This window comes from Tachypleus tridentatus, chromosome 7 (assembly GCF_004210375.1).
Source record: "Tachypleus tridentatus isolate NWPU-2018 chromosome 7, ASM421037v1, whole genome shotgun sequence".
Taxonomy (NCBI): domain Eukaryota; kingdom Metazoa; phylum Arthropoda; class Merostomata; order Xiphosura; family Limulidae; genus Tachypleus; species Tachypleus tridentatus.
The window spans coordinates 111640385-111652663 of record NC_134831.1 but is presented as its reverse complement, the minus strand read 5'-3'; the positions used below and the strand labels follow the sequence as shown (position 1 = coordinate 111652663).

General features: G+C 37.8%; 1 protein-coding gene across 4 annotated transcripts in view; it reads left to right on the top strand.

The window, feature by feature from the left end:
- The first annotated feature begins 2310 nt into the window (after nt 1–2310).
- The window catches only part of LOC143256403 (serine/threonine-protein kinase BRSK2-like), a 90833-nt gene continuing 80864 nt past the window's right edge, over nt 2311–12279 (top strand). Inside the window, exon 1 of one of the 4 annotated variants that reach the window (XM_076513606.1) lies at nt 2311–2704. Coding sequence is in view for 2 of the 4 variants with exons in the window: in XM_076513602.1 (XP_076369717.1) it covers nt 2593–2704 (112 nt within the window). In the remaining 2 variants the exon portion in view is untranslated. The remainder of the gene's footprint in view (nt 2705–12279) is intronic. The other 3 variants (XM_076513602.1, XM_076513603.1, XM_076513601.1) reach the window with 3 other exon arrangements.

Sequence of the window (12279 nt, the reverse complement as noted above, 5' to 3'; positions counted from 1 at the left end):
TAACATGATGGACATGCGGGGTTGATTAACATAGCAGACACGTTTGGTTAGAGATTTGAATATTACACGGTGCACTAACATGATGGACATGCGGGGGTGATTAATATAGCAGACACGTTTGGTTAGAGATTTGAATATTACACGGTGCACCAACATGATGGACATGCGGGGTGATTAACATAGCAGACACGTTTGGTTAGAGATTTGAATATTACACGGTGCACCAACATGATGGACATGCGGGGTTGATTAACATAGCAGACACGTTTGGTTAGAGATTTGAATATTACACGGTGCACTAACATGATGGACATGCGGGGGTGATTAATATAGCAGACACGTTTGGTTAGAGATTTGAATATTACACGGTGCACTAACACGATGGACATGCGGGGTGATTAACATAGCAGACACGTTTGGTTAGAGATCTGAATATTACACGGTGCACCAACATGATGGACATGCAAGGGTGATTAACATAGCAGACACGTTTGGTTAGAGATTTGAATATTACGGTGCACCAACATGATGGACATGCAAGTGATTAACATAGCAGACACGTTTGGTTAGAGATTTGAATATTACACGGTGCACCAACATGATGGACATGCGGGTGATTAACATAGCAGACACGTTTGGTTAGAGATTTGAATATTACACGGTGCACCAACATGATGGACATGCAAGTGATTAACATAGCAGACACGTTTGGTTAGAGATTTGAATATTACACGGTGCACTAACATGATGGACATGCGGGGGTGATTAACATAGCAGACACGTTTGGTTAGAGATTTGAATATTACACGGTGTACTCACACGATGGACATGCGGGGGGTGATTAATATAGCAGACATGTTTGAATAGAGATTAGAAGAAAGACGAAATGCTTTGATTGTTTGAGCTAAAAGCAATTTGTGTCGCCTACGATACCTTGAAACTTTTTAAGTGTGATTTTTATTGTACAGACTGAAACATCAGTCGCCTGTCTTTGAGTTGATCCATCAGAGGGCGCAACAGACATGAACAAGTTTTTGATCGTCCTGGAATAACTATTGGTATTTCGTAAGAAAATTTGTTTGTTTCTTTGTTTGTAGTTAGGCTCAAAGCTATACATAGGGTTATGTGTGCTCTGCCTACCATGGTTTTCGAAACCTGATTTCTATTGCTAATAGACAGACATTCCTTTGTGCAACTGGAGGGGGGGGCAGTAAGAAACAAGCGACCATTTTATTCCCAACTCATTTATAGAAATTATTTTAAAACTTTCAAATCATGCGTTTATTTTACTAAGTACATCACAGCTGACTTTACTGTTTTCCTGTACGTAAAAATAAACAATAATATAACGGTTTACAGGTAAACATAACGTGAATAATGAATTTTCGCTTCACGTTAAAATAGGTGTATTACATTTCACAGCAATACACTTTTTAAACAATACACGTGCTCTTTGTTTTTAACAAATCAACTCTGAACCTGTTGTCAGATTACATTCACTAAAATAATAGTATGTAATACTGCGTTTTCTGTATTTAAAAAATGACGATTAACGTTTGCTTGGCGTTAGAATTTAAAACTCTCGTGGAAGAGGTGTGGCCTAATGGTTGATGTATCGGGCTGTGGATCCGAAAAGCCATAGTTTTGGTCCTACTGCCAATGTGAGTGTGTTATAAGACGATGGTTAAATCTAACCATTGCATGATTTACAAAAACTCATGTCGTTCATTAGCTGCATTCCTTCCAGTCTATCGGTTCAAATATTAGGGACTAAATGAAATAATTAGAGTCGAAGTTGAATTTGTATTCTATATTATCTTAATATTATAACTTAGTTTTCGTAACAATTAATTTTATTAATACGATTATCTTTTAATTAAGTTTAATTTTATTATCGTTGTTATAATTTGATTTTAAGCTATAAATATCACGTATGTTAATTTAGTCGCAAGCAAATATATTTGTCTGTTGTAACTAGGGCCTTCACGAAAACATTTACGGAATATTAGTGTATTATATTTGTTCTTCTATCTGATCACGAATTTTCCATAGAAGTATTTACCATGTAACTATTGTTATTACGTTAAATATATTTAATACTAGCTTTGTCAATTCTAAGTTAAATGAAATATTTTGTGTACAGTATATTCATTTTATGTCGTCTTTCTTTAAGAAGTGTTGGTAAAATATGTTAAAGTTGCACTCTCAATTGTTTGTTAAGACTCTCTTTAATTAATTACATTTTTTTTAAATATAAGGTTTCAATAAGTAAACCATACACGTCTTGATGTGGATGTTACATCATTTAACCTAGTTTGTTAAAAAAAACGAAAGCACTATATATGCTATAGAGGGCGCTACCAACACCAATCAACAACTATCTCGAATCCTTTCTGAAAGACTGTAACATTGATCTCTCATACTCTGCGACGTAGTAGCGGCACCAGACGACTCAGAGAACGTTCAAGGAGATACCGTGTTATCCAGGTCATTCAAACATTTTATGGCCGAAGTACTAGTGGCTCTATTAATTCAAGAGTAAAGGCCTGGTCAAGGACTGAAGGGTTTACATTTTGCGAACGTTCACTGACCATGTCAAAAACAATGGCAAGATTGCACGCCAGACAACTGGCGAACGACACACATCAGTATCGGTTTGTTGGGCCTTACCGACTAGAGAAAACACTAGGGAAAGGCCAGACAGGTAAGAATAACTGACTGAGCGTACAATTTACATATTTGTTTGTTTTTGTATTGTTTAACAAACGTGATGTTTACGAACTTGAATGTTAGGACTAAATAAATAAGTGATACTTTTATTGATTTTCAATCGTCAGCCGTTCTCGAGTCAAAGCAAGTATTGGAGAGAAATTTCTAACTCTAATAAAATAGAATTGTTCAGTAACCCATATTTACAAAATAATGCACTGCAGATGACATCTGATATTTGAGGAGTGAAGTTTAAAACTATATATTTTCATCTCAAAGTTAATTTCAAACTTCAAGAGGCTGTAAAATCGCACTCGCTCAAACGCTGCTATTAAATAGAACTTTAGATAAAAATGAAGACTAAATGTAGCACTGCAGATGGGTTGATTAAACGCTGAAATAAAACACAAATACACTTTAATTATTGGCCTTGTCATAGAATATGTTAAGAGATTAGATTCAGCTACTTTTTAAGTAAGATTTATTACTACTTTACTCGCTTGTTAGTTACAATAATATTTTAATTCGAATTAGACTTTTTTCATTGTACTTACAATTACTGGTATTAGTATCACGCGTAACAAATAATGTGTATATAGCCAGAAAAATTAAAGAAATAAAAAATAATTGTTGAATAAAGTATAGTGTTAAAATAATTCTTTAAAATTGCTTTACAAACATAATTATGAATAATAGTTATTTAGCTGAATATGCGAACGAATACAATTGTTTACGCTGTTGTATGAAACTTGGTTGTTAGAGTTAAGACTGTTGTATAAAACTTTGTTAGGGTTTTTAAATCAGACACGTAAGTAGGACCTGTTTTATTTGTCGGACTTCGACAAGTTTTGGTAACTTTCGAAATGTGTTTGAAACTCGTAATCATAAGTCAGAGAGAGATTAGAAATTAGAATCGCTGGAAAAAATACAACATATCAATCGCCTTCTACGGTCAAAAGTGATATAAATATTAGGTTATTTAAATTTTACGCGTGTTATTCTGTGTTTATTTCTATAACATGCTGAATTATTCATTTATTTTAAAGTTTCGTGTATATTTTTAAGTTTTGATGTTTTTAGATACGTTAAATAATTTCAAATATAATAAGTTTGGTTGTTTGCCTAGAATGTCGATATCTATACATATTTCTGTGAACCTATATCTACAGTGAATTCTTATACGTCACAATTGGCAAATTAAAGAGTTTATAAAAAAAAAAAAAAAAAAGTCGATAGATGTATAGTGCTTAAAGCAGTTCGTAGACCTGATGGTTTTATTCCAATATTTCGTCTGCTTTCAGCGTATAAACCATACCTTTCAGGGTAAATTGCTGCATATATAAATAACGTTTAATAAATATATTTCTCATCGTCTAGTCCAACTAATAAGTTCTGGCGTTAATGGAAAAGTGTATCGGTCATTGACTCGTGGAGACAAAAGGTAGTTCTGAAATACTGTCTACAGGGTGTTCAGAAAGTCACTGTGCACTTATGTATGTATCAACAGACATGTTTCAATATAGAATACAGGAGGTAAATATGAATGACAATTATAAACAATGTTGAAAGTGACCCCCGTTGGCAACAACTACAATAAATGGACCATAGGAGAGCCTCTCTTACAACGGTGTTGGTTACAGTCGTTACTGTAACTATAATAAATGGACCATGGGAGAGCCTCTCTTACAACGGTGTTGGTTACAAGTGTAGCTGTAATAACCAGATGATGCGACAGCCTCTCTTACAACGGTGTTGGTTACAAATGTAGCTGTAATAACCAGATGATGCGACAGCCTCTCTTACAACGGTGTTGGTTACAAGTGTAGCTGTAATAACCAGATGATGCGACAGGCTCTCTTACAACGGTGTTGGTTACTATGGTTACTTTATAGAAGTGTGTGTATAATCTGAATTATGTATGGGTAACATAAGGTTCCACAACTAAACTGAGTAAACAGTACCACGAATCTATCCAAAGCATTAGAAAGGGCTCGTGTTTGTAACGTGAGACTGAAGTGAAAAAAAAACTAAATGGTTATCACACGTCTACTATTGTAAGTTATGTCGTCATCTGTGTCGTCTACTACTGTAAATTGTAAGTTATGTCGTCATCTGTGTCGTCTACTACTGTAAATTGTAAGTTATGTCGTCATCTGTGTCGTCTACTACTGTAAATTGTAAGTTATGTCGTCAGCTGTGTCGTCTACTACTGTAAATTGTAAGTTATGTCGTCAGCTGTGTGGTCTACTACTGTAAATTGTAAGTTATGTCGTCACCTGTGTCGTCTACTACTCTAAATTGTAAGTTATGTCGTCAGCTGTGTCGTCTACTACTGTAAAGTGTAAGTTACGTCGTCAGCTGTGTCGTCTACTACTGTAAATTGTAAGTTATGTCGTCACCTGTGTCGTCTACTACTGTAAATTGTAAGTTATGTCGTCACCTGTGTCGTCTACTACTCTAAATTGTAAGTTACGTCGTCATCTGTGTCGTCTACTACTGTAAATTGTAAGTTATGTCGTCAGCTGTGTCGTCTACTACTGTAAATTGTAAGTTATGTCGTCATCTGTGTCGTCTACTACTGTAAATTGTAAGTTATGTCGTCATCTGTGTCGTCTACCACTGTAAATTGTAAGTTATGTCGTCATCTGTGTCTTCTACTACTGTAAAGTGTAAGTAACGTCGTCAGCTGTGTCGTCTACTACTGTAAAGTGTAAGTTACGTCGTCAGCTGTGTCGTCTACTACTGTAAATTGTAAGTTATGTCGTCATTTGTGTCGTCTACTACTGTAAATTGTATGTTATGTCGTCATCTGTGTCGTCTACTACTGTAAATTGTAAGTTATGTCGTCATCTGTGTCGTCTACTACTGTAAATTGTAAGTTATGTCGTCATCTGTGTCGTCTACTACTGTAAATTGTAAGTTATGTCGTCAGCTGTGTCGTCTACTACTGTAAATCAGGTTATGTCGTCAGCTGTGTCGTCTACTACTGTAAATTGTAAGTTATGTCGTCAGCTGTGTCGTCTACTACTGTAAAGTGTAAGTTATGTCGTCAGCTGTGTCGTCTACTACTGTAAAGTGTAAGTTATGTCGTCAGCTGTGTCGTCTACTACTGTAAATTGTACGTTATGTCGTCAGCTGTGTCGTCTACTACTGTAAATTGTAAGTTATGTCGTCATCTGTGTCGTCTACTACTGTAAATTGTAAGTTATGTCGTCATCTGTGTCGTCTACCACTGTAAATTGTAAGTTACGTTGTCAGCTGTGTCGTCTACTACTGTAAATTGTAAGTTACGTCGTCACCTGTGTGGTCTACTACTGTAAATTGTAAGTTACGTCGTCACCTGTGTCGTCTACTACTCTAAATTGTAAGTTACGTCGTCACCTGTGTCGTCTACTACTCTAAATTGTAAGTTACGTCGTCACCTGTGTCGTCTACTACTCTAAATTGTAAGTTACGTCGTCACCTGTGTCGTCTACTACTCTAAATTGTAAGTTATGTCGTCAGCTGTGTCGTCTACTACTCTAAATTGTAAGTTACGTCGTCATCTGTGTCGTCTACTACTCTAAATTGTAAGTTATGTCGTCAGCTGTGTCGTCTACTACTGTAAATTGTAAGTTATGTCGTCATATGTGTCGTCTACTACTGTAAATTGTAAGTTATGTCGTCATATGTGTCGTGTACTACTGTAAATTGTAAGTTATGTCGTCATATGTGTCGTCTACTACTCTAAATTCTAAGTTATGTCGTCAGCTGTGTCGTCTACTACTCTAAATTGTACGTTACGTCGTCAGCTGTGTCGTCTACTACTCTAAATTGTACGTTACGTCGTCAGCTGTGTCGTCTACTACTCTAAATTGTACGTTACGTCGTCAGCTGTGTCGTCTACTACTCTAAATTGTACGTTACGTCGTCAGCTGTGTCGTCTACTACTCTAAATTGTACGTTACGTCGTCAGCTGTGTCGTCTACTACTCTAAATTGTACGTTACGTCGTCAGCTGTGTCGTCTACTACTCTAAATTGTACGTTACGTCGTCAGCTGTGTCGTCTACTACTCTAAATTGTATTGTTACGTCGTCAGCTGTGTCGTCTACTACTCTAAATTGTACGTTACGTCGTCAGCTGTGTCGTCTACTACTCTAAATTGTACGTTACGTCGTCAGCTGTGTCGTCTACTACTGTAAAGTGTAAGTTATGTCGTCAGCTGTGTCGTCTACTACTGTAAAGTGTAAGTTATGTCGTCAGCTGTGTCGTCTACTACTGTAAAGTGTAAGTTATGTCGTCAGCTGTGTCGTCTACTACTGTAAATTGTAAGTTATGTCGTCAGCTGTGTCGTCTACTACTGTAAATTGTAAGTTATGTCGTCAGCTGTGTCGTCTACTACTGTAAATTGTAAGTTATGTCGTCAGCTGTGTCGTCTACTACTGTAAATTGTAAGTTATGTCGTCAGCTGTGTCGTCTACTACTGTAAATTGTAAGTTATGTCGTCATCTGTGTCGTCTACCACTGTAAATTGTAAGTTACGTTGTCACCTGTGTCGTCTACTACTGTAAATTGTAAGTTACGTCGTCACCTGTGTGGTCTACTACTGTAAATTGTAAGTTATGTCGTCACCTGTGTCGTCTACTACTCTAAATTGTAAGTTATGTCGTCACCTGTGTCGTCTACTACTCTAAATTGTAAGTTACGTCGTCAGCTGTGTCGTCTACTACTGTAAAGTGTAAGTTACGTCGTCAGCTGTGTCGTCTACTACTGTAAATTGTAAGTTACGTCGTCAGCTGTGTCGTCTACTACTGTAAAGTGTAAGTTACGTCGTCAGCTGTGTCGTCTACTACTGTAAATTGTAAGTTACGTCGTCAGCTGTGTCGTCTACTACTGTAAATTGTAAGTTACGTCGTCAGCTGTGTCGTCTACTACTGTAAATTGTAAGTTACGTCGTCAGCTGTGTCGTCTACTACTGTAAATTGTGGGTTACGTCGTCAGCTGTGTCGTCTACTACTGTAAATTGTAAGTTACGTCGTCAGCTGTGTCGTCTACTACTGTAAATTGTAAGTTACGTCGTCAGCTGTGTCGTCTACTACTGTAAATTGTAAGTTACGTCGTCAGCTGTGTCGTCTACTACTGTAAAGTGTAAGTTATGTCGTCATCTGTGTCGTCTACTACTGTAAAGTGTAAGTTATGTCGTCATCTGTGTCGTCTACTACTGTAAATTGTATGTTATGTCGTCAGCTGTGTCGTCTACTACTGTAAATCGTAAGTTATGTCGTCAGCTGTGTCGTCTACTACTGTAAATTGTAAGTTATGTCGTCAGCTGTGTCGTCTACTACTGTAAAGTGTAAGTTATGTCGTCAGCTGTGTCGTCTACTACTGTAAATTGTACGTTATGTCGTCAGCTGTGTGGTCTACTACTGTAAATTGTAAGTTATGTCGTCATCTGTGTCGTCTACTACTGTAAATTGTAAGTTACGTCGTCAGCTGTGTCGTCTACTACTGTAAATTGTAAGTTACGTCGTCAGCTGTGTCGTCTACTACTGTAAAGTGTAAGTTACGTCGTCAGCTGTGTCGTCTACTACTGTAAATTGTAAGTTATGTCGTCAGCTGAAACAGAGACTTAGAACTGGTAGATTCACATAATACAAATTTTATAAGTATAGTTATATCAGAATTCAGTGATTTTTTTCGATTAACTTCCAATTCACTATTTATTAAAATCTCTATTTTCAGCTTCTTGTCACATTTCTGACTGAAAATAGGCTTAGAGCCGGAAGAATCACGTAATACAAAGTTCACGAAAGAAATGCGTTTTTTATTATAACCACTTACTGCTCGGTTGATAAATTAAAACGTGAAAACAATCAGGTTTGATGCCCTAAATGTCAGTGATTTTTATCCGTATAAAGAGTGTTTTTTCGTTTGTTTTGAATTTCGCGCAAAGCTATACGAGAGCTATCTGTGCTAGCCGTCCCTAATTTAGCAGTGTAAGACTAGAAGGAAGGCAGCTAGTCATCACCACCCACCTTCAACTAATGTGCTAAACTTTTACCAACGAACACTGGGATTGATTATAACGCCCCCACGAGGGGCTGAAAGGGCGAGCATGTTTGGTGTAACGGGGATTCCGACCAGCGACCCTCAGGTACTAGTCGAGGCCCGTATAAAGATACTTTCTAGGTTAATTTTATTTTCTTAATGGCACCGATTAAACAACAGACAATAAACGCTTTCACAGAATCCAACAACCTTAAGGTTTTGTTTGAGCCTGATCCAGACTTTCTACTGGTCAAAGTATAACATGACCACAAAAAGGACCTTGTATTCTAAGTGAAACCTAGATCCATATGTCAATTACTTTTCAGGATAAAAAAGATTTTGTAGATGACCTTGTTTTTAAAACTCTTTGACCGAGTAAATCGGATTCTATTTCTGTGAAATATTCTACAGGGTAATCTAGTTTCACCACCAAATGGTTTACTTCCTCTCGTGTCCTCCAGTCCATCTTGTTAATGTACCTTACTTTTAGAAAACTTGTTTGTGGGATTTTACCGTTTAAAGATCAGGCAAATCAGTGATTTACAGTTTCATTTAAAAAGTGACAGATATCCCACCTGAAGGGACCGTCGTGTACTTTCAGCCGCTAAAATATTCCGATGTGGAGGGAACGTTTGTTATATGTGAATAATGTATATTTGAAGCTGGAGTGCTTATTTGCTTATTATTAAGCTCAAAACTACACAATGTGCTATTTGTGGTATGCCTACTGCAAGTATCAAAACTCGATTTTTCACGCTATAAACCCACACATTTGCCACAGTGCCACTGGGGACGATAGGAAAGTAACAAAGTGTGAATCATCTACTGGACACCAAGTTAAAACTGGAATCTCTTAAAGTCGTATGGAACTACCTGTAGCCTGTCTTTATTATTATTTTGATTTCACTGTTTCTACACGTGGGTAAGGTGGAATGGATTGATCAACATATCACACCATTAAACACCTGCATGACTACATGAAGTGAAGTTGGAGAACCTATTTCACTGTTTTTACACGTGGGTAAGGTGGCATGGATTGATCAACATGTCACACCATTAAACATCTGCATGACTACATGAAGAGAAGTTGGAGAGCCTATTTCACTGTTTTTACACGTGGGTAAGGTGGCATGGATTGATCAACATATCACACCATTAAACATCTGCATGACTACATGAAGAGAAGTTGGAGAGCCTATTTCACTGTTTCTACACGTGGGTAAGGTGGCATGGATTGATCAACATATCACACCATGAAGAGAAGTTGGAGAACCTATTTCACTGTTTTTACACGTGGGTAAGGTAGCATGGCTTGATCTACATATCCCAGCATTAAACATCTGCATGACTACATGAAGAGAAGTTGGAGAGCCTATTTCACTGTTTTTACACGTGGGTAAGGTAGCATGGATTGATCAATATATCCCGCCATTAAACATCTGCATGACTACATGAAGAGAAGTTGGAGAGCCTATTTCTCTGTTTCTACACGTGGGTAAGGTGGCATGGATTGATCAACATATCACACCATTAAACATCTGCATGACTACATGAAGAGAAGTTGGAGAGCCTATTTCACTGTTTTTACACGTGGGTAAGGTAGCATGGATTGATCAACATATCACACCATTAAACATCTGCATGACTACATGAAGAGAAGTTGGAGAGCCTATTTCACTGCTTTTACACGTGGGTAAGGTGGCATGGATTGATCAACATATCACACCATTAAACACCTGCATGACTACATGAAGAGAAGTTGGAGAGCCTATTTCACTGTTTTTACACGTGGGTAAGGTGGCATGGATTGATCTACGTATCCCACCATTAAACATCTGCATGACTACATGAAGAGAAGTTGGAGAGCCTATTTCACTGTTTTTACACGTGGGTAAGGTGGCATGGATTGATCAACATATCACACCATTAAACATCTGCATGACTACATGAAGAGAAGTTGGAGAACCTATTTCACTATTTCTACACGTGGGTAAGGTGGCATGGATTGATCAACATATCACACCATTAAACACCTGCATGACTACATGAAGTAAAGTTGGAGAGCCTATTTCACTGTTTCTACACGTGGGTAAGGTGGCATGGATTGATCAACATATCACACCATGAAGAGAAGTTGGAGAACCTATTTCACTGTTTTTACACGTCGGTAAGGTGGCATGGATTGATCAACATATCACACCATTAAACATCTGCATGACTACATGAAGAGAAGTTGGAGAACCTATTTCACTGTTTTTACACGTGGGTAAGGTAGCATGGCTTGATCTACATATCACACCATTAAACACCTGCATGACTACATGAAGAGAAATTGGAGAACCCATTTCGCTGTTTCTACACGTGGGTAAGGTGGCATGGATTGATCAACATATCACACCATTAAACATCTGCATGACTACATGAAGAGAATTTGGAGAACCCATTTCGCTGTTTCTACACGTGGGTAAGGTGGCATGGATTGATCAACATATCACACCGTTAAACACCTGCATGACTACATGAAGTAAAGTTGGAGAGCCTATTTCACTGTTTCTACACGTGGGTAAGGTGGCATGGATTGATCAACATATCACACCATGAAGAGAAGTTGGAGAACCTATTTCACTGTTTTACACGTGGGTAAGGTAGCATGGATTGATCTACATATCCCAGCATTAAACATCTGCATGACTACATGAAGAGAAGTTGGAGAGCCTATTTCACTGTTTTTACACGTGGGTAAGGTAGCATGGATTGATCAATATATCCCACCATTAAACATCTGCATGACTACATGAAGAGAAGTTGGAGAGCCTATTTCACTGTTTTTACACGTGGGTAAGGTGGCATGGATTGATCAACATATCACACCATTAAACATCTGCATGACTACATGAAGAGAAGTTGGAGAGCCTATTTCTCTGTTTCTACACGTGGGTAAGGTGGCATGGATTGATCAACATATCACACCATTAAACATCTGCATGACTACATGAAGAGAAGTTGGAGAACCTATTTCACTGTTTTACACGTGGGTAAGGTGGCATGGATTGATCAACATATCCCACCATTAAACATCTGCATGACTACATGAAGAGAAGTTGGAGAACCTATTTCACTGTTTTACACGTGGGTAAGGTAGCATGGATTGATCAACATATCACACCATTAAACATCTGCATGACTACATGAAGAGAAGTTGGAGAACCTATTTCACTGTCTCTACACGTGGGTAAGGTGGCATGGATTGATCAACATATCACATCATTAAACACCTGCATGACTACATGAAGAGAAGTTGGAGAGCCTATTTCACTGTTTTTACACGTGGGTAAGGTGGCATGGATTGATCTACGTATCACACCATTAAACATCTGCATGACTACATCAAGAGAAGTTGGAGAGCCTATTTCACTGTCTCTACACGTGGGTAAGGTGGCATGGATTGATCAATATATCCCACCATTAAACATCTGCATGACTACATGAAGAGAAGTTGGAGAGCCTATTTCACTGTTTTTACACGTGGGTAAGGTGGCATG